We start from the raw sequence: 23,648 nt of genomic DNA on the forward strand, positions 1-23,648 counted from the left end.
GCCCCCGCGGGGAGCGCGCCGGGGCTGCCCCCCGAATGACGGGCGGAAGGTTCGACTTCGACGATGGCGGCACCTACTGCGGCGGCTGGGAGGAGGGCAAGGCGCACGGGCATGGCATCTGCACGGGGCCCAAGGGCCAGGGCGAGTACTCGGGCTCCTGGTCGCACGGCTTCGAGGTGGTCGGCGGCTACACCTGGCCCAGCGGCAACACCTACCAGGGCTACTGGGCGCAGGGCAAGCGGCACGGGCTCGGGGTGGAGACGAAGGGCAAGTGGATGTACCGGGGGGAGTGGTCACATGGTTTCAAGGGGCGCTACGGGGTCCGGCAGAGCCTGTGCACCCCCGCCCGCTACGAGGGGACCTGGAGTAACGGGCTGCAAGACGGCTACGGCGTGGAGACCTACGGGGACGGAGGTGAGCGGCGTCGCAGGCTGGGGCGCGGCTGCCCGCGGGGCGCGGGGGTGCGGAGGGCTCGGCCCAGGCGCCGGGGAAGCGGGGAGGACTGGAGGCGCACGTGTCCGGAAACCCGCCAAAACACCTGGGGAAGCCTCCCACCCACCTTCCGCGCTCTCCTGCCCCTCTCAGGGTGCGCTGGGCTGGGCCTGTGGCGCTAGGGGTTGGGCTGACCCCACTCTTGGAGCAAGTGGCCGGTGTCCACACCCGGGGGAGCGAGGCGCGAATACACCTGGCCGGTGCCAGCGCTGCACTGCCGCCGCGAGGGCTGGGCTGGAGAGGGCGCTGTCACTTGAGCCCGTCACAGTACGTTCCTGACCCCTCCCTCCCCCTGCCCGGTTTGAAATCGCCACTTTGTGGAGCGCACGCTGTGGGGCTGGCCATCGGTGCCGACCGCTCCCCGGATTGGTTTCACGTGGAGTCGTATTTCGAGTCTGGCCCTCCAGGCGCCTAAAGATAGAAGTCAGAACCCCATAACTAGGATGTTGGGGAATTGGACCTTATTTGGGGTGCCTTTGGAAGCATCCTACTAAAGGGAGAAGAGCAGCCACCTGACGCAGATAGGGTTCAGGGGGTGTGGGGCTTTTCTCCCTAGTTTTCATTCGATTCTCTACAGTACTGGTTTTCAGTCTTTGCTGACTTGGGACTTTTGGGCCAACTAACTGGCAGATTTCAGAATTGAACTAACCTAAACTAGCTGCTAAGTTAGCAGTTACGTACTCTTGAAAATGGCAGCAGTGGTGAAACACTGATTTGCACTACGGTGTGCTTAGCTGTGAACACACAGTTCACCTCGTTTTAATATTTAATAGTACTTGTCAAAGAAACTGTGTCTATAATAAGACAGGAGCTCTTTATTTTTCAGTTACAAAAAGTGTATTTGAAACAGGTGTCAAAACCTGATGAATTTCCTTGTGTTTGAAAAGCTGAGAGAGATGCAGGATGTGTGCTTTGGTGAAATACATTTTCTGGTAATAAGTATAATCTCTTTTTCATTGAAAAGGGTTGTAGGAAGCAATGTCACCTTTTGGAATTAAGCAACTCAGAGTTGGAGGACTTTAGAGGGATCCAATTAAAGATTCCTCCAGCCCACTGCCACCTCAATTCTGCCAGTGCTTATATAAAAGCTTATACAATTTCTACACTTCACTCACTCAGAACACTTAGGCAGTGTTTCAAATGCACAACAACAGGATGGTAGGATTTGCTAAAAATGACATCTTTCCATCCCACAGTATAAATAATGGATGTGATTTTTGATTATTTAAAAAACAAAACCACTTTTCTCCAATACTTTCAGAAGGGCTGTATGAGTCTCAAGTTCCACCGTAGTTAATTAGGGCTCTCAAATGATCTGAATGGGCAGTGTCTTGGCTAACAGCCCTACCAATATTGTAGTTTGTGATTGGACTTGACTGCGGGCCTCAGTTGTACTGTTTAACTAAATCTCACGCCCAAAGTGGAATGTACGCATTTTTAAAAATATGTGTTCATTATTTTGAAGAAGACTTGACTCGTTCTCTCACTTCAGTTTGAGAAGGTTAAACATAAAATGTCTTCTGTTGGCGTGCCAAATTCATTCAACAAAACTCTCTTGACTTTTATAGTAATCAAAATAGACGTAGTTTTAGTAAAGGTCATCTGTGTTGTCAAAGCCTAAATATGCACCATGGCTTTATGGATAGCCGGACTTCCGTTTCAAGATTAGCTTTTGAAAAACTAACCAAAAAAAAAAAAATACTTAAAATGTGGCTTTAATATAATACTGTGACTTTCTTTTTCTATAGTCATCTAATATACTACCATTAGGAAGACAGAGAACTTTTCGGATCCCTGTTGAAAAATTGACTCTGTGCTGGTCAATTAGGAAGGACTCTGTGCTTTCTTTCAGGTGTCACTTCATTAGGAAGTCCTTAATCGGAGCTTTGCCTGTCATGGCAAAATGGAGGGTCCCGGTGGAAGTGCTTTGTTGTAACTTGCTTCATACAAAGATTTCAGTCAAAATAGGAAACTATCACCTTCCCTACTCTCAAGATTTAGCTTCCCCACCCCGACTCCACACTCTTGACTCAATGGCAGCGAGTTTGCTTTGGGTTTTCTCCCACCTGTGTATTCATGTACACCTCTGGTGGAGCTAGAGAACATCTGATTCCATGTCATTTCTGGTGGTGCTAAGCTAGAGGAGGGAGGAAGTAGTCATTCCACGTGAGAAATATCACTTAACTTTTTTTTATTAGTGAGTTTGTGTGAAGTGTTGACATGGAAGCTCCTCTGAATATTAAGAACAATCAAAGCCATACTGTGCAATCTAAATCTAGGTGCCCAGCTAATCTGGGGAGATCTTGACCTGATGGACTTCATTTTTATCCTTGTCACTGAACCCTTGACAATATTTAGGAAGATATGTGACCTTCCTAAACTAAATGCAAACGTGTCCACTCCCTTTTGTAGCATATAATAAGCTGCAGGTTAGCACGGTGCAGCCTGAACTTGGCTGCAATCTTTTCTGAACCGGATGCCTTCCACCTCAAGATGAGGTAGTTAAAATGGCCATCTCTAGAAAATTGCCAGAAAGAAAAAAAATCACAGAACATAATTTAAAGCATAGCTTGTAAAAATCATTTTTATACTTGCGAAATACACAGCTATATTTAAAGAATCAAGAGAAACTAATTAGAACTTTATGTGAGCTGCAGGAAGTTGGAGCCCACCTGCTTCATAAAGAAACAGAGAGGCCCTTTTTTCTAGCTTCATTGACTAACGCAACCTATTTTAAATTTCAGTTGAACTGCTAACAGTTTGAGTGTAAATAGGTTTCTAGCAGTTACACCCGGAGGAATTTTGCCATATACTATGCTTTAACAGAAAAGCATGGGAACATGGCCAATGCCTTTGTAACCCCTTGCCTATTTGGCAGTTTAGCAAAGATTTAAACCTTTATTATTGCTGTTACTTTAAACTACTTGGATGTTCACGCAATGCTTTTTTTGAAAGTCTAGATATTGGTCTTACTGGGGGTATAGTTGGTTCCACCCTGGGCTGTTAAACACAAGATGAGCCGTTTGAATCCCCCGTGGCTCCACGGAAGAAAGATGAGACTTAGCTAACCCCGGAAAGATTGCGGGCTCTATGGAGCGGTTGAGTCTGCCTCGCCTTACAGGGTTGTTAGGAGTCAGAATCGACTTGATGGCAGTGGAGTCTTACTCTTGGAAATACCCAGTTAAGGAAGCGACTTCATTTCCCTCAGTAGTAAATACTGACCAAGATAGTATGTGCCTAACAACTATAAATATGAGGGGGCTTTTTTTTTAAGCCATGGAAACCGTCCCATTATTTTTTAATACCATTTTTCCACACACTTTTTGAAACTGCTTTTGTAATTCCTGCTATCAAACAGCATCTTTGGAACTTGTTACACCAAAATTAACTTGTCATTATTATGTAGGGTGTTAAAATTTAAAAGGATCTAATTATGGTATTTGATTTATTTTGTTAAGAATCTCTTAAGTACTAAGTATAAGGTAATTTGTTTTAGTATGTTTAAGTCCAGTTGTATGACTTTTATTTGGGACCTAAACTTTGGCAGAGGACAAAAATCAGAATTGAGATTTTCCTAATAAATCAGTTCGCTGTTCACATGAGGGGTGTTTGATGATGACTGGTATTCAGCCCTGGTGGAGTAGTGGGTTAAGCATTGGGCTGCTAACTTCAAAGTCAGCAGTTCAAACCCACCAGCCACTCAGCAAAAGATGAGACTTTTTACTCTGGTAAAGATTTACAATCTCAGAAACCCAGAGGGGTAGTTGACTTGAGGGCAGTGAAGTGTTTTTCTTTGTGGGGGGAGGAAGAATGGGGTGTGTGTGTAGTATTCAGTAGGACGCTTTTTGAATTGGCATATGATTATCTTATCCTTTGGGGTTAATCCCATTGAGAAGGGTCTGGCACATCTACCTCCTCAGGCATTTTTGTAAATGTCAGGTTAGGATTTTCACATTTATCCAGGGCGTGACCCTCACAATATCAGATCCATTTATTATTTCACTGTCAGCCTGCTATTTATTGGCTGTGTCCATCCAATAAATCAATCCATGACTAGAAATAAGGCAATCTTGAAATTAGTAAAAAAAAATATATATATATATATATTCTGGAGACATGGTTTAATTGTTAAAGGCAACAAAATACGCTTTGTTAATGCAATGATATATAATCACTGACATTTTACTTGGTATTTTAAAAGTAAATGCTTTTCACTCAGCGGAAATCTGTACAAATGCACAATGGCAGAAAGGTGGGGCCATACAACCAGAAGCTAAAAGGGATCAAGACAAACTGTAGTCATGAATTGTTTTCTGTGACATTGTGAATTGTTATGAGTACTAGAAAAATAATTAACAGTTTCATTTTTCCTTATAGTTTCTCCTGGGGGATGCTTTAACATAATTGATATGCTCCTTATATAGTGTGCATTTCCCTTTCATTAAAGAAAATGGACTGATTTTAAAAAGAAAATTCTTAGTTTCCTAATTTTAACATTCTCTTCCTCCCAAAAGTATATTAAAAGCCACACCAGGTTGTTTTGTTTTTTAAAACATCTTTGCTTATTTATTTAGCAGACTTACTGAAAATGAATGATATAAACTAGATATTAGCCTGTGACAAGGTACAAAAGTCTTCGAAAAACTGATCTGGTGTCAAGAAAATCTTTTCATAATGGTACAGAGTGGATGGTTTCCACTGGCCTGATTTCAGTTCTTCAAAGGAGAAAGGGCAAAATCTGTCCAGCTACCATGGCAGTTTACTATAAACAAAGTCATTAAACCCCAAAAATCTTTATTAGTACCCACAGATGAAGGCCACACAAAGCAGGAGTCTGGGAATTTTGTGTTCTCGTACGTAGTAATAATCCCTGCTCTCAAGACACGGCCACTCTACAACATGATGCACAATTTAGCAGCCGAGTCTAAAGAATAGCAAAACTCAGGAAGAGAAAGATAAGGAGAAAAAAGATTTGACAAGTAGTTATAGTGATTCCATAATTCAGTGTCTATATTGTATTTGTCAAGTCATTCTTAAAAAGTTTTACCCCATCTTAACTCATAATCCAAACTTTAGAGGTTTCTTACCCTCAAACAAGGTAGGGAGCTGAAAAGACAATTTAAAGCACACGTTCAAGTACTGGATCACTGATAATAATGCTATCAAGTCGTTGTGCTGGTTGGGATGCTATTCTGGCATTAACCAGAAAGTCATATTTAGGGTATTTCAAAAGACGTAGTATAGTTAGAATAAAATCCACAAATAAACTTCATTTGGTCTTCTGTTGTTGCATTACCTTCCAAAGAGGGAATTTTTTTGATATGTTAATTTTAGGGGGAAGAGAAGTGGTTTTCTAATGATCACTTTTTATATCAGAAAGTAGGGGTTTCATCAGAAACACTCATACTTTTTTAAAATGAAAAGCCAAAGTGATAGGCTATTGGAAAACACTATGCAATTACATTAAAGCCAGAAACCTTAAATTACAGAGAGAGAATTCACAAGTGAATGACAAATATTGCTTTAGGGTTGACTTTGGTTATAGGTCGGCTTTGCCCCCAGGCCTATGCACCCCAAGTTGAGGCTCTCCCAGTGCACGTGTGTGTAGAAGATGGCACCCACTCTTCAGCCCCCCACTCACGCTGTATCTTCTTGCCATCTCTCGAAGGTACCTACCAGGGCCAGTGGGCCGGCGGCATGAGGCACGGGTACGGTGTGCGGCAGAGCGTCCCCTATGGCATGGCCACGGTGATCCGCTCGCCGCTGCGCACCTCGCTGGCTTCGCTGCGCAGCGAGCAGAGCAATGGCAGCGTGCTGCACGAGGCCGCCGCCGCCGCCGCCGACAGCCCAGCTGGCACCCGCGGTGGCTTCGTGCTCAACTTCCACGCAGACTCGGAGCTCTCCGCCGGGAAGAAGAAGGGCGGGCTGTTCCGCAGAGGCTCCCTTCTCGGGAGCATGAAACTCCGCAAGTCGGAATCCAAGTCTTCCATCTCGAGCAAGCGCAGCTCGGTGCGCAGCGATGCGGCCATGAGCCGAATCAGCTCCAGCGACGCCAACTCCACGATCAGTTTCGGCGACGTGGATTGCGACTTTTGCCCCGTGGAGGACCACGTGGACGCCACCACCACGGAAACCTACATGGGCGAGTGGAAGAACGACAAGCGCAACGGCTTCGGCATCAGCGAGCGCTCCAACGGCATGAAGTACGAAGGTGAATGGGCAAATAACAAGAGGCATGGCTATGGCTGCACCGTGTTTCCCGATGGCTCCAAAGAAGAGGGAAAGTACAAAAATAACGTTCTGGTCCGTGGAATAAGGAAGCAGCTCATACCAATAAGAAACACAAAAACGAGGGAAAAGGTGGACAGAGCAATTGAAGGCGCGCAAAGGTCAGCCGCCATGGCAAGAACCAAAGTGGAAATAGCCAATTCAAGGTATGTAAATCAAGGGCCGATGGTTTTGCCGGGTCTTTCAAATGGGTTTGCAAATACTCGTCAGTCTCCTGGCGACCTCGCCACAACAACCAAGAATCAGTGCGGAAAATGATTCAGCCCAATAGAATGAGTCCAAAATGGATCCGTGCTGTTCTCAGATTTATTTTTCCAGCATGAGAAATGCTGAAGGCACATTTGAGGCTCCCTTCTTGATGGCTTAGTTGATTGTGCGATGGGCTGTGATCTGCAAGGTCAGCAGTTCGAAACCAGCAGCTACTCAGCTGTATAAAGACCAGCCTTTCTATTTACTGAAAGAGTTAGTCTTCAGGAACTTGGGGGGCGGGGCCCGCGGGTAACCTGTTCTATAGGGTTGCTATGAGTCAGCTTTTATTTGATGGCAGTGAGTTTGGTTGTTTTGATAACAATTAAATAGCGTAAGGGACTTCAATCAGGCGCTGCCAAATTGGAAGTACTTTTTTTTTTTAATCTTCAACACTGCCCCCAGCGCATCCCAGTTTAAGTATAACCCTTTAGAATTCACTTCATGGCAGTGACTTCTTGGTTATTTGAATATATAAGATGAGCTATGAACAACTCCCCTCATCAGTGCATAAAATTCAGATTCTTGTTTTTGAGCCCTTACAGTGAGCTAGGTTTTGAGAAGGCCCACAGGCTTTCAACATGGCAAAAATGGACAGTTACATGATCCGATCTGCTTGAAATTGTATTATTTAAAGTAGCAGCGCTCATCTGCATGGAAGAAGGAGGGGGGGAGACTGAGCCCCCCAAGAATGGCCATATTCTATGCGGCAAAGATTAGCTCACTTGTGTATTAAAAGGAAGGAATGGTGGGAGCCTGACATGGACAGCTGGGACTGTGAAAATGCCAAGGTTGGTAGAAAGGAGAGCACCAGCAAAGGGCTGAAGTGAGGAGGAGGAGGAGAATAAGATAACATTGAGGATCGGGTGGATGTGGGCCCTGAAAAAAGGGTGCTTGAAGTTAATCACTGACAGCAGAGTTCAAGCAAAAAGAAAGGGATAGAGGAACGCATTGACATTAGAATTTTATTCAGGATGGATGTCACTTGTTAGACACGGAAGAAAAAGTTTACAAGTGGGCATTTTTGTATTTTAGGCTTATTGAAGTAGGTACTGTGTGGCCACAGTTTTGTGTGACTTGAGGTATAAATTTAGCATAGAATATTAAAAATTATTTTCATACTAATCTGTAAACGTAAATCTTTTTTGTTGAAACCACAGAAGGAAAATAAAAGATGATTTAAGTGTTGACTGTTAGCATTAAATGAACGAACATTTTTATTTCACTGAGCTGAATGAACTTGCTGACACTTGACCTTTTGATGTACACCCAAATGACAATTTCATACGTTTTAACTTACTATGTCCCAACTCGTAAAACATCTTTCTCCTTCTTTTTTGAAGGCCTGTACTATAAGGTTACTATTTACTTCTGAAATCCCTGGCGATATACTGGATTAAGTGTTGGTCTGCTGACCCCACGGTTGAGATTCAAGCCCACCAGGCACTCCTCGAGGGAAAGATGAGACTGTCCTGTCAAGAATCACAGTTTCAGAAATGCTAAAGAACAGTTCTGCTCTGGCTGACTGGGTGACTGAGTGAGGATAGACTCCATGGCAGTGGAGGGTGTTGGATTTTTACATTAATGTATAGATAGAAACTTAGCCGTGGAGTTGCTGACCGTGTCATCGTGACCTTACAGGAGAGCGTAGAACGGCCTCAAAGAGTTTCCAAGGCTGTGATCTTTGCGAAAGCAGACATCTTCCCCATGTGGAGTAGCTGGTGAGTTCAAACCACTAGCCTTTAAACTGGCAGGGGAATGCTTAACCACTTCACTACCAGAACTTCTTAAGCTTTGGAATACACAGCCACAAAGCCAAACCCCCTGCCAAAAGTTGATTCCACCTCGTCATGATCCTATAGAGGGTTTCTGAGGCTGTAAATCATTGTGAGCTGGTAGCCTCATCTTTCTCCCACGGAGCAGCTGCTGGTTTGAACCCATGACCTTGCAGTTAGCAGCCCAACCCCAAGCTCCCAGTGCCACCAGGCACTTCGTGTGTATGCTAGGTGAAAAGCCCTTATGAAAGATTCCAGCATTTATTTGCACCTAAAGCAAATGTCAAGTTCATATTTCTTGTTCATCAGCCTGAGCTTACGCAGAGGGTCTCTCCCGTCCTCTCTGTGAGCATTGTTCTTTCAGATCATGGTAGTCTCTGCTCACCAAGCATTGGATCTCCTTGTTTTGGGCTTGGCACCTAGAATCTTGCTGGTTTCCGTGGCTGCCTGCTAACTTTGAGAACTGGGGACATAACCATCTGTGGCGCACTAGCACTCTGCTAGGCATACTTCTGGATTCAGAGAAGGGAGCCCTCGTAGCATAGTGGTTACGGGTTGGGTGCCAAGTGCAAGGTCAACAATCCTAAACAGACCAGCTGCTCCTCAGGAGAAAGATGAGCCTTTCTAGTCCTGTGAAGAGTTTACCATCTCTGATGGTTCCTTGGAGCTAAGGCAGGGAGGTTGAGGGGAAATGGGAGCAAATACTGAGGAGCACAGGAACGAAGAAAATGTTCTAAAACTGATTGTGGTGATGATTGTACAAATCTTGATGTGATGCAATCATTGAATTAACATGATATGTGAATTACACGCCAATAAAACTGTTGGTGGGGGGGTGTATGCCACAATCTCTGAAACCTACAGGGGCAGCCCTACCCTGTCTTAGTAGGTCTCTGTGAGTCAGAATCGACTGGATGGCCGTGAGAAAGAGACTCTTAGAGATACTGAGACCAGCGTGCTGGACTGGACACCCACGGCTGTTCTGCCATCAGGATTTAACCTGTGGTAGACGATCGAGAAACCAGACTCTCTTGAGTCCTGGAGTGCTGCTAGTGCATATGCTGACTTTTCTTTTTTTTTTTTTCTTTTTTCTTTTTTCTTTTTTAACATTTTATTAGGGGCTCATACAACTGTTATCCCAATTATATGCTGACTTTTCTTAGCAGAAAAATAGCGGCCGGATCTGGTAGAACCATGTCTCAGCTGTATGCGAGTCCAAGCCCTTCACTTTCAGAGGACTCAGGGTCACCCTGCTCCCGTCTCTTCAATTGCACTTGCTAGGTGCTCAGTTTTCATTCCATTAGCACTTGCTTCCAGTATTTCTTAAAGTGTTCCTGTCATTTCCCTTGTATTTCTTATTTGGTAAATAAATTTTTATCTCATCTACCCTCACATCCAATAATTTTTTGAGAGACGTATCCCAAACACATCACCATTCCTGAGAACGATATTTTATGAAAGGATTTTATGGAAAGGCCTTTGGTTACAAGAGCAAATACTAAGTGACCCTTAGAGAATCACCGTTGGGTGGAAATGAACAGGTCATTTACAAAGGATATAAGCACGCACAGTTTTGTATGATCTGGCCTTAAGTGATCACTGTCGCCGAGAAGGTAGAAAACGCATGGTTTAAGGAATGGGAGAAAGCACCCGACGTGGTTGAGAACCACAGTGTTTGGTTGTACATGCTTCCTTGTCTCAACTTAGAAGAAGGAAAATAAAGCGCAACGACAGAGTTCGTAATAACTCTCGACACACTGAAGGGTGGGAAGTTTGAGACCCTTCGGAGATAGCTCCAAAGGCAAGCCTGGAGATCCGCCGCCAGAAAATTCAGCCATTGAAAACTCTGTGGAGCGCAGTTGAGGGTCACCAGGAATGGGAATCTACTCAATAATAGTACTTGTTTTCTATTGCTTTGTTTTGTTGCCACTCTCCACACTCCCTCCGCAGCTGTGATCAACCTCCCTGACCCTAGCAGGCTGCTTGGCCAGGCAGCTCCCAGTCTTGCTCAAACTTTTTGAGATGAGGACAGCCTCTCCTGTCCATGAGTGCCTTCCAGGGGGTACCCTCAGCACCTAGACAGGTGAAGTCAGGAGGGAGCCTCGTCTGTCCCTACTCCAGCCCTTGCCCACCATGGGCATCATAGGCCGAGAGGGAAGGAAGCAACCAGATAGAGTGTGGAGGGGCACGTGGGGCAAGTGACCTGGTGTGTGTGGGGGGCACTTGTTGCATCACTGTTCAAAGTAAAGGTGGGACTTAATGTCCCTAATTTGGGCTTTATATATAAAGGCGGCACTTACTTTTCATGTAGTGTTTGGGTTTTTTTAAGCTGTACTTAAAAAAGACCTTTGAGATTAAATAGGATACAAATTGCTGCTATTTTTATTATCAAAAATAATTCAAGAATTAAGAATAATGTAGAAAAGAGTATGCTACAGTCACCCCTGGGCCTTATACCAGTCTAAATTATTAACTCATAGATAACTTGTGTTTCCTTGTATTCCCCTTTCCACTCCCCCCAGATTCTTTTGAGGACAATTTCAAAGCTCATTTAAAAACAACCACAGAAACACAATGGTTCTTTCAGAAAACTCTAAACAACTTCTTGTAAGGGTATATAAGAAAATATATCGAGATTTTAAATAACAACGTTATAAGCAGGCTTCAAGAAGTTTTCAGGGAAATTCCTTTACCTTCTCATTCTCTTTTTCCATGAACTTCTTGAAGCACCCTCTTGCTTTCCACATACATTTCCCCATCTTCCTGCTTCTCCACTTCCGCTGCAGTTGAAAACTAGTCCCAGGCAAGCCATCTCCAGCCGGGATTGTTCCAGCAGCCTCTGAACGGGGTGCTTTTTCTCCCACTCCCGACTCCGTCAGTTCTCCACACAAAAGCCAGTCGTCTTTGTTTTAAATGTGAATTGGATCAGGACACTTCCTACTTAACAGTATTTTCGGTGGTTTCCCATGGCACTTGAATATGCAGGAGTCTTTAAGTAAAGACCCTGTGCGCAGTGGCCTCAGCCTTCCCCCTACTCATTGCACCCCCACCCCACTCCTGTTCTAAGTATTTGCATATTCCATTCCCTGGGTGCTCTCCCCGCGCCCACCTGGCCGTGCCTTAGATGACCACATCCTCAGGTTCGTGCTGAAAAGTTTGGCCAGCTGCCAATCCCAACAACACTCTCACCTTGCTCAATCTAGAAGCAGTGCCCCGTTAGTCTAAACTGGAAGATTTGATATAGCTCTCCCACAACTCGAGTGGGAAAGACAGATCCACGGCAGCTCTGTGCTCTGTCTGTCCTGCAGCGATTGGATCGGAGCAGTAGTAACTGCTCTGGTAAATCTGAGGACCGGGTGAATTCTATTCTCACTGCTTGAACACTGCCAGAATGTTCAATTCAGTTTTGCCGGGTCTTTAGGAACCACAGCTTTACAGAAGTAAATTTAGCTGTACAGATTCACCGTACTATCGTCTTTGTCAAAGAAGTGCAAAAATGCAAGTATATGCTAAAGGCACTGTGTTCCTTAAGTCAGCATCATTAAGGGTGTCAGAAGGTTAAGCGAAACTGTCTCGTCCCCTTTTTCATAATGAGCTGGCCTAGCAGTGCATGAGTGATTCTCTTACATGGAAACTACAAGAAGTCCATCTGTACCTTTGCTACGGGAATAGCGGGTACATCCCATGGATTTGATATCAGCACATAGGTGGCAAGTCAGACCTTAAAGCAAGCCCACTGCCCTGGGCCACTCCATACCAACTCACAAGCAACTCTCCAAGGCCGTGTAAATCTTCATGGGAGCAGGCTGACCGCCTCAACCTCCTGGACCCTTTCTGTCAGCCGCCCAGCACCACCCCCTTTTAACATCCTAAATTGGCTAAATGTTCAGCTGTCCTTTGTTCTTTTTGCAAGTTTTTCTTGTCCTGCCACTTCCTTTGACCATTTTTCCAATAGTAATCATTTAGCAAACGAGCCCGCTATGGCTGATAGAACAGAGCCTCAAAAAACTATTTGCCTCCACTCACATCTCACAAATTAGTGATTACAACCCAAAGTCAATCCTACACTGTAGCCATTAGGGATCCCATTCAGTCATGGGAATCCTACGTTTCAGGGGAAAATTCAGCCGCTGCCAGGTTACTGTGAAGGGTTTGCAGTTTGAAATTCTTAAATTCTCTTAGACAAAAGGGTTTCCTTCCTCATTTGCAAGTCAGAATTTCAGTTTATAGTCCATCTGATTCTTTTCCCTAATGTTACTGAGCATAATGTCTTTCTAAAGCAATTCAAGAGGAACTTTCCTACTGCGTTCTCTGGGTTTTGCTGCTGGGGCTCTGGTTAAGGTTCAGTTGCTACCATACACCACTTTTGCTGGAAAACAAATTCCTTCTAACACCTTGCAAGTCATTTTAGCAAAAAAGCTGTTAAACGAGGTAGGGAAGTTGCTGGAGAAAACACCCCAAATGTGTGAATTTACAGCTATTGAGAACATTAATTACTTTCTCAACTTAGGCCCTGTGTCAGTCCGTTCCTCCATGTCTGGGTCTTGCTGCCTCACGCTCTGTGGATCTATTGTTCCCAGTGCTTCTACATTAAATTCCAGAGGCTTGGTTAGAACACTCAGGCCCTAGAGTGGGGCTGAGACAGTACTATCCCAGGCTAATATTTGCATCATATTTCACAGCAGGGTGGCGTTGAGAGCTAAGTGAGAGAGTAGTGTTCACTATACATCGCTATACATCACTCATGCAGGTAAAAGCAGCTGCTGGGGAGTCATTTCCAACCCACAGTGGGCCTGAAGTGCAGATTAGAACTGGTTCCCTAAACTCGCCCAGGCTCTAATCTGGACGGGAGCAGATTGCCACATTTTGATCTGGTGCAGCTGCTGGTGGCTTCCACCTGCCAGCCTTTCATAGCCGCCAAGCGCTTAACCGGAGCCCCACCATGGCTCCTGATACAAGAGGGCCTAGAAAAGTGGGTAGAACACAGGGAATCCAGGACAGATGAACCCTTTCAGGACCAGTGGTGAGAGTGGCAACACCAGGAGGGTGAAGGGAAGTTGGGGTAGAAAGGGGGAGCCGATTACAAGGATCTACATATAACCCCCTCCCTGGGGTATGGATAACAGAAAAGTGGGTGAAGGGAGATGTCGGACAGTGTAAGACATTGACAATCATAATTGATAAATTATCAAGGGTTCATGAGGAAGGGGGTGATGGGGATGGAGGGAAAAAAAAGCGGATACCAAGGGCTCAAGTAGAAAGCAAATGTTTTGAGAATGATGAGGGCAACAAATGTACAAATGTGCTTGACACAATGGGTGTATGCATGCATTGTGATAAGAGTTGTAAGAGCCCCCAATAAAATGATTTTTTTTTAAAGATAAGTGTGTAGAAAAACTTCTGCCATTTGAATTCCATTTTTCGACAAGTTTGTTTGAAGATCCCTCATCTAGAATTGCAATCCTTCAGGATATGGTTTTCAAAAGTGCATGTTGACAGCTTTCGATAGGGAACATGGACAGGAGGTAGAGAAGCTAGCCTGGGATGGAAGGAGAGAAATCTGGGACTCAGAAAGGAGGATGGTGAAGAGGAAGACTTAGTTACAGCAGCCGCGCCTGGCCACCAGTGTGCAGACCTGGGTCTGTGTGAAGTCAGTCCATAGTCAGTGGGCAATTCTAATTTCTGAGATGGGCAAAGAGGGAAAGCAGTGCCATGGGTTCCGTTGTTTAATCACGCTGTGCTGGAGTACTCTTCTGAAGGCACTGTAGGGTACGGTAATTGAGTGTTTACTCTTAATTTGGCGGCTGTGGTTTTGTTTTTTATTTTCCTATTAAAATTCTTTAACAGTTTTATTGACACTGACATGTCATACAGTTTTAACATTTTAAACGTGTTTTAAAAGTTGTACAATCATCAACGCAGTCAATTTTAGAGCAGTTTCTTCATTAGCTTTCCATTCCTCCCCAACCTTTCCTGCCATAACCCTTTGAAACTTAATCCAGCTCCTATTTCTATGATTTACCCTTCCTGGATTTCATACGAAGAAGATCGTATAACCCCACCCCCACCGACAAGAACAAAATGAGCACAAAGACCTCAATCCAAAAGAGTCGAAAGTAACAAAAACTAGAACAAATTTAAAATGGGTCAAAAGGGAGAACAAGTGATAAGGTGTTAAATTTTAAGCTAACTACATCTGCACTCATCCACTTTCCGGGGCCTTCTGTCTGAAAGCAAGGCTGTTGACATCCCTGATCACTTTTACTATCGTGTTCATCCAGTAAGTTAGTGTGGGCCAACATTGTCCCTTATGCATATTATAACTTAAATACATGTTTTCTCCTCTTCACCACAGAGTATCCATTTTTTGTGGGTCCTAACTCCTTCTCACCGTCTCTGTATCAAGAGGCCCAGGACCTGTTGGTGGGGCAGCAGCCACTTACTGTTCTCTGGGGGGCCTGCAGAGGAAGCAGCTATAAACCCAAAAGGCTATCTCTTAACTGTCTTGCCATCAAGCAAAGGGTTAAGCATGGCTGTACTGATCCTCCAGGCAGAACTGGGGGACGCAGAGAAACTGCTGTGCCCAGCCCCTTTTCTTCAGCTAGGATTTTATATCACCTCACCATTTTTTTAAATTAAATACTTTTATTGGGGGCCCTTACAGCTCTTATCACAATCCATACATTCATCTGTGTGTCAAGCGCATTTGTATATATGTTGCCATCATCATTTTCAAAGCATTTTCTTTCTACTTGAGCCCTTGATAACAGCTCCTTGTTTTTCCCCTTCCTCCCCCACCCCCTCCCTCCCTCATGAGCCCATGATAAATTAGAGATTATTATTTTCATATATTACATCGTCCTCTGTCTCCCTTCACCCACTTTGCTGTTGTTCGTCCCCCTGGGAGGGGGTTATATGTCAATCCTCATGATCAATTCCCCCTTTCTCCCCGCACCTTCCCCTTATCCTCCTGGTGTCGCCTCACCATTTAATGGGTCATTTTACACATAACATGGGGACAAGTTATGTTATGAGAACCTGGATCAAACATTCTTAGGGTATCTTGTTTCTAAAGAGCTCTCAAAACTGCATCCAGGCTCGTTCAGAGGCTCAGAGGCATTGATGCTGGCTGGTTCTATTTATTTATTTTTCAAGCTTTTTGTTAGGAATTAGATGGGGATTTACATAGCACATCATCATATTTGCATCCAACAACTTAAACAATTTGTCAACTCCTCCATTGGCTTTTCTGGTTTCCTCTCCCCCCTTTTCTCCCATCTTCCTCTTATATCAACTTCCCCCTCACAACAATTTAAAAATTACTCGAGAGATATAAATAAACTTTTACAAATAAATGAAATCACTAATATCTAAATAATATCCTTGGGAGGGAGGAGGAAGCACTGGAACTGACTGACTGCACAACTTACTTTAAAGGTGATTTAACCATGGTGGTGGTGGTAGTGGGGCCAGGAGGGTGTTCTAAAAATGATATGGTAATGATTGTACAATTCTCCTTGATATGATCGAACAATTGAATTGTATGTAAACTATGTGCCAATGAGACTGTTAATCATAATAATAGTGCCCTTTACAATTTTTTCAGTTGTACTTCAGAGCCACAAGTACATAGCGAAAGCACCATGACTGGCTCGCGAGCCACAGTTTGCTGACCCATGCCCTAACCTGTGGCTTCCCCTCCCCTCCTTGGTAGCTCTCAAAGTCTGTTTCTTTGGGTGTGAAAACCTCTTCTTGATTTTTTTTTTTAATACTAATGGTCTCATGCAATATTTTTCCCTGTTCCTTTACCTGCCATCGCTCGCCTCATGTCCTCCAAATCCATCCCTGCCAGGAACTGCTTTACAATTTCATTTTTACCTTACAGTGTGCAAGATTCCGTTCTGTGTTTGTACCACAGTTTATTTATCCATTCCTCCACCAATGGGAATTTAGGTTATTTGTATCTTCTTGCTGTTGTGAATGAGCATGGGGCCTCTTATGTCTGTCTGGACCGTGCTCTTGATTTCTGTAGGGTATATACCAAGTAGCGTTATTGCTGAATCATAAGATTATTTCTAGACCCAGTTGTTTGAGGACGTGCCATACCACTATCTACCATGGGTGTACTGTTTTACAGTCCTGCCAGCATGGGGGGTGGGGGGTGGGGGGGGTGTCCCAGTTTCTCTGCACCCCCTCCAGTATTTGTTGTTCTCTGCTTTTTCAGACTTTGATATTGATGCCAGATGAGGTATCTCATTGTTGTCTCGATTTTCATCTCTTGGATGGCGAGTGATCGCATGCATTTTTTCATATGTTTGTTGACCATCTGAATGTCTTCTTTGATACACTGTTCATGTCCTTTATCCATTTCTTACAGAAGTTTTCTGTAGGTTTTAGAGAGTTATCCCTTGTCCTAATGTCATTGAAGGTAGGCTTGCCTTCATGATGAACAAGTAGGTTCAGTAAATACAAATTGAAGGAAGGTTAATCTTGGGCCATAATAAATGGGTCGACTGTGCAGTTTATCCAGACATTTGCAACATAATTTTTAAAACGTGGATGATGAGGGTATAGCCCTCCCCTTTGAATCAACAGGGAGGGCAAGGAGAAGATGCTCTAGATCAGCGGTTCTCAACCCGTGGGTCGCGACCACTTTGGGGGTCGAATAACCCTTTCACAGGGGTCCTCCAATTCATAACAGTAGCAAAATGACTGATGAAGTAGCAACGAAAATCATTTTATGGTGGGGGGTCACTACAACATGAGGAACTGTATGAAAGGGCCACGGTATTAGGAAGGTTGAGACCCACTGCTCTATAGGAAGTAAGTTATAATACTTAGATCTGCTGGGCGAAGCCAGCAAGAAGATCAGTGCAGGGAGGCGGGAGGGGTGGCCTTAGGGTGAAGATAAGCTAGGTTTGCGGGGCACACACTGGCCTGGTTTTGACTTTATTTTTTATTTTATTTAAAACACAGATATTTCAGCAGAGCTCATTTCATCTTACTCTGAAACATAATAGCTGAGTGAAACGGGTGAATTAAAGCAGTCAGACCACTTTTTAGCACAGCTTCATTGGAAATGAAAATCATGCTCAGAGTGTGTTTTCTGGAAAGCCCCAAGGGTGTGATTGCATTGTGAGTACCTCTCATGTGCACAGGGTGGATTTCAATATTGACCTGGATGAACAATGCTGAGGGACAAGTGGCAGGGCCCTGTGCGCCTGCGAGTGTAGCCAAGGACTCCTTAGAGCAGCAGCTGCTAGGCAGCCCAGGCACCCTGCTCCCAACTTTCCATTATGGATTAAGCTGACTCTGCCAATCTCACTTTACTCAAGACACCAAACTGGGCGCTTGCAAGACTAGTGCCTTGCAAATCTTTGAGATGCTTTTCTTATTATAGATGAAATATGAACATTGTGTTTAGGAGCAGGTTCCAGCAAATGCCTGCGGCATTGATGTAAGTCATTCAGCTTTAGTACAACCGTCTCTGGGGAGTAAAATCAAGTAGGCTCTTAATAATTTCACCCTTCTAGTGTAGCCGGTGTCCCTTTTAAGAAGAATAATATGCTAAATTCATCAGAGATTTAATTAACATCTAAGGATTGAAGTTTGCCCCCCAAGAAGTCCACGTCTGGAAAGTCAGATCTTCTTAGCGTTTCCGTGTGTGCCAGAAGACATTTATCCAAGTCAAGTAAAGTACGTTGAATTATTCTCTAATTTTTAAAAAATAATAGATTATGCCAGAAATTAATAAATAATTGTATTATCGTGTGGTTGGTTACTCTTTGAAAACTTTTGAATAAGGTTAAAAAAAGCTTTTAGAATTTTTATGTATCAAATCAATCAAAATGAAACAATTTCTATCTCAGTTGCTGGGTCTTAAAGGCCTTGTTAAATGTGCTTCACTCATATGAATGTGTTGGGGTGGGGTGTTCTTACGCTAATCGTAGATTTCACAAACATGGTTCAGCTAGAAGAGGACATTGAGATACACATGGGGAGCCCATGAGTGCAGACACCCAGAGGAAATCTTCCCAGAAATTCAGGATTCAAGAGTAAGGCTAATGAGTTTCGCCTGACCTCTCACCCATTCTGGTCACTTGCACCAAACCTGACCTTCCCCTTCCTGCTCAAGCCAGTGATTTGAGAGTCAGTTTGACCACCCACCACTAGGGCGTCACTGTTATGTGCCAGGGATCTGGTTCTGACTCCCACTTACCACACAGGACAATAGAGCTGCCCCGTTGTGTTTCTAGGAAGACAAATCACCAGGTCTGTTCTCCCTTGAGTGACTGGGGGAGTCAAGCAGCCACATGCTTGGCTTCTGACAGCTAGGTGACCTGATAGAAACCCATATTCACTGGAAGGATGGTACTTGTAGTCCTTACCTGTCAGCAGTATGGTCAGGGAAGACTGACAAGGTTGCTAGTCCACTTTGCTTGATGTGAGGCCAGTCTTGATGAAATCGTAATTCTAATCCTTCACTTAATATTTATCAGTACATACTGTGTAAGTACAAAAGGATGATTCGGACCCAGTCCTTGCCCTGGTATAATCTGGTTGGGGTGATACCAAAAATATTTACCCTAATTGATGACTAATAAGAGGGGTTCACACATGACATTGGGGCGTCAAGGCAAGATTCTGCAGTTGACTTCCAGCATGAAAACCAAAAGATGCGTAGATGCTTTCCTGAAGAACCTGGAACCTAGGAGTAAAGGACCCAAGCCCACATGCTTGTGGGGTACCATAAAATACATGGTGTGGCTCGAAAGGGGTGCCTGCGGAGGGGTGCTGAGCGATGAGGTAGAAAAATAAGCAGGGACTGACTGACTCATATTCTGCTAGTGGCGCGTGCAATGGTTAAGTGTTGGACTATAACCCAAAGGGTGGCAGTTTAAACCCACTCAGAGCTACCTGGTGAGAAGCTTGGGATCAACTTCTGATGTGAATTGATCCCAAGGCAACTGATGTGGTTTTTGGTCTGTCAGTTTACAAGGAAGCATTTGGACATTTCCCCAAGGACAGGGGAGAAATATTGACAAGTCACACACTCAAAACAAAATAACCCCCCCTCTCCCCCAAAAAACAATCCCACCACACTGCCCCCAAGGCAAGTCCACTGCATAGTAACCCTGCAGGGCAGGGTAGCACCAACCCTGTGGGTTTCCCAAATTGTAACTGTTCACAGGAATAGAAAACCTCGCCTTACGCCCATGGAGCAGCTGGTGGTTTTGAATTGGTGACCTTGAGGTTAGCAAGTGAGTAACCACTGTGCCACCAAGGCTCCGATGGATAGCCTGAAGAATTACACAGTAAAATCTAGAAAGATCTCTGATTTCAGGTGGCATAGGGATTGAGGGTGTATAGGTCGATGAAATTGGAGGCAGGTTAAGTGTTGATCTGTTGACTAGGAATCTAGGTAGGGCTATGGGCTGAGTTAAGCAGTAGTGGTGGGTATGGAAAGATGTAATTATATCAAAGAAAATCTCCAAAGCGAACTCTGGGACCTGATGATTGACTAAATCAAAGGCATGTACTTAGAATGGCAAGAGTCGAGGTGACTCCTAAGTTTCTGGCTTGGCAACCAGATGGATGGAAGGCCTGTTTCCTCAGACAAGAACCAGGGAGGATGGGACAGGTTTCGGGAGGAAGATGAGTTCAGTTATTCAACTTCTTGAATGCTGGCCTAAAAGACAAGAGGAGAAACGGGTCCAGGACTCAGAAGTATGTCTCGTACCCGAACCCCAAGCAGCAAAGACATTGAAAGTACCGCAGAGAAAGGATTCTCACTATGTGATTGATACTCGAGGCAAATAAAGCAGTCTTCACGTGAAGAGACTAGGAACCAGCTGCTTTCTGCCAATGTAGTCAACGATGGCGATTTCTAGCCTTTGGGACTTTTTTGGAAAATTATGCTTTCTAAGGTTTGTGCTCACAGCCTCCCTAGTGCACAAGATCTGTGGGACTATTTCTTTCTTGACAATGTATTAGAATACAAGATCACTCTCACAAATTATTATGCTAAAGAAATATTGTTCACCACATGCTTGTTTGGTGCCAGCCTTGCCCAAATGTGGCACGTGGCCCTGGAAACACAGAGATGAATAAGAAACCAAGTCGGGCGTTTAGAGTAAACACCCTGCTGGGGCCCCAGCGTTGCAGCACAGAGTTGCAGGTGCCGGGAAGGCAGGGAACTGTGGGTTGGAGGTGCCCACAGGGAAGCATGTAGCCTAGCCGGGTCATTGGCAAGTTCAGCACACCTTGCAAGGACTCTTGCACAAGGAGCCCTCTCCCTACACTACCCCATACTCCCTCGGCCCTTTCCCATTGGTCCCCGTGAGTCTTCTTAATTAAACTGGAGATCCATAAAAAGTATAGACCAAATGAACCAAACCTAACAAAGTGTCTGTGGAAAGCTATCCACAGAACCTACAGAAGAGGGACAAGATGTATCATGATAAAGGGCAGGTGACTAATGGCTTGGTTGTAATGCTGAATTCCGATATTGTTCTATATCTACAGTCCACAAGTTACTGTTTTGGGTAGTAGCAGTAGTTGTACACAGAAACCTTAAAGTGGGTTTTTCTATAGTAGATGAACGTTTTGGGCAGTGGTGCCTGCTATGGAAGCATTGTAAACCACGAGGTGCCGTCAAGTTGAGTCCAACACATGGTAGCCTCGTGTGTGTCCATCAGGTTGTCAGTGGCCGATTGTTCAGAACTCAGTCTCTAGGCCTTTCTTCCGAAGCAGCTCTGGATTTGAACTGCCAACCATTTGGTTAGTAGCCAATCACTCAACCCCTTCTGCCATCAAAGAAATGCATAGTAGGCGTCTTCTGTATCTGATGAGCCAAGTACAATTGCCATTGTCTTTTTATGCAGAGGATAATAATTTGAGTGATACCTTTTTGGCCAGATGCAAACATAGATGACATTTATCTCCCGGGATTACTTTAGGCCTGGGCCTGTGTTTGGCACACATCATCTATTCTATCCCCAGAAGCTCCATTGTGAGTCAGTAGAAAACCAAGGTATAGAAAGGTTGAATCCTGGACTTAGCACAAGGGAGCACATGACAGGCTTAGAAGCAAGGAGCATAGCATCAGGGCCCATGCCTTTAATCCCTATCAGGTCTTGAGAGTTGGAGTGTGTTTTTTTGTTTTTATCTCATCTACTGTCCTTAGGCTCAGAAATGGAGGACTATAGAGAAGCAGTATTATCCAATCCAGTGTGTAATGTTGCCACTGTTTCACTGAGCACCCCTTTATTGAGTATTGTTTCTGCCACAAGTCTCATGGGCGAGATGAGCATAAACAGATAATATCAGTTCACTAAATTCTAAAACGGAAGCTCTGAGCAGGTAAGAGAGAGAGAGGCACACTCAGAACACCTGGGGCTTTAGGGGAGGGAGCGTGAGCCTGAGCGGAGCAGAGTGAATCGGGGCTAAGAAGAAGCACTCATCCAGATGGAAGGAACATCCAGGGTGAGCATAACGAGTACAGGTGTGTGGGAGTAGGTGAGAATGACAAGCAACTAGGTAGTAGAAGAGTTTTTCTCCTGTTGTGATCCATCCATCCCTGCCCCATATACCAAGGCATGCTTATTTATGCAGATTACTGGCCTTGCACCCAGTATGGAATTAACATTCCCTTGGGTGGGATGAAAGGAGCCCTGGTGACCCTGTCAGGTAAGCATTGAATTGCTAAGGGCAAGTTGGCAGTTCAAATCCACTAGCCATGCCAGAGGTGTTCCCCGGTAAAGATTGCCAGCCTCGGGAACTTTACACAATGTCTCTATGAGTTAGAATCAACTCCATAGTACTCACTCCCTGCCATCGAGTTGGTTCCGACTCAGCGACCGTATAGAACCAGGTAGAACTGCCCCCTTTGGATTTCAGAGACTGTAATTCTTTATGGGAATAGAAAGCCTCATCTTTCTCCCGAAGAGCAGCTGATAGATTCAAACTGCCGACCTTCTGGTTAGCAGCCAGGTGCATAACCACTATGCCACCAGGGCTCTACAATTCCATGGCAATAGAGTTTGTTTTTTTAATGTGGATATAGTTTTTGTTGTGATCGTTTTTTGAGTTGGTTGGTTTGTGGAAGAAGTGAGGGTGACCAAGGAAACCTCATAGCACAGTGAGTTAAGCCTGGGGTTGCTAACTGCAAGGCCAGTGGTTCAAATCCTCCAGCGCCTCCTGGGAGAGAGATGAGTCTATCTGCTGCTGTGAAGATGGAGTCTCAGGAGCCCTAACGAGCAGTTCCATGCTGTCTGCGAAGGTCACCGTGACTTGGAGTTGACTCAGTGGCACTGGATTGGATTGGGTTGTGTGACGCCCAGAAGTCTGCATTTTACAAGCTTCCTAGGTGAAGTCTAGCTTAGAGCTTAGGAAGGGTAAGTTGGGTTATGATAGGAAGATGATAAGATGCTTATAAGGCTGGCGGTCTACTGTTGGCATAGGGTCGTCTCTAAGAAATATGAGTAGAGAGTGATCTGCCTTTGAGATGGATGATCTGCCTGCTTTGTGGAGGATGGATTTAAGCAGGACCAACTGGAGGCCTGGCTTGTGGGGGAGATGATAAGGCCCAGTCAGGTCCAGGGGTGGTAGAGAAGCAAGGGATAAAATTGGCAGGATTTGATCAACCGGATGGTGGGTGAGGAACAGAGGAAGGTCTAAGATGTCTGTGTGTCTGATGTCCTAATATCCCTAAATAAGGTTAAAGAAGAGGTTCATTTATTATCTGATATGGGGGATTTATTCCAAATGCATTATTCAAGTAATCCTTCTGGGTCTCCTTCTGCAATTGTCTTAAATTCCCTAGTGTTGCTGTAACAGATACCAGTG

At 44.6% G+C, this 23,648-nt stretch overlaps 1 protein-coding gene across 10 annotated transcripts in view; it reads left to right on the forward strand.

The window, feature by feature from the left end:
- The first annotated feature begins 31 nt into the window (after window positions 1-31).
- Window positions 32-23,648, forward strand: part of JPH1 (junctophilin 1) — a 106,266-nt gene continuing 82,649 nt past the window's right edge. For all 10 annotated transcript variants that reach the window (XM_045285264.1, XM_045285292.1, XM_045285323.1 and 7 more), the window contains exons 1-2: window positions 32-414; window positions 6,161-6,926. In XM_045285264.1, coding sequence (XP_045141199.1) covers window positions 36-414; window positions 6,161-6,926 — 1,145 coding nt within the window. In that variant the 5' untranslated portion in view covers window positions 32-35. The remainder of the gene's footprint in view (window positions 415-6,160; window positions 6,927-23,648) is intronic.

The sequence above is a fragment of the Echinops telfairi genome, unplaced genomic scaffold, assembly GCF_000313985.2.
Source record: "Echinops telfairi isolate 266 unplaced genomic scaffold, ASM31398v2 ScPeMD7_1;HRSCAF=3_0, whole genome shotgun sequence".
In the NCBI taxonomy this organism is placed as follows: domain Eukaryota; kingdom Metazoa; phylum Chordata; class Mammalia; order Afrosoricida; family Tenrecidae; genus Echinops; species Echinops telfairi.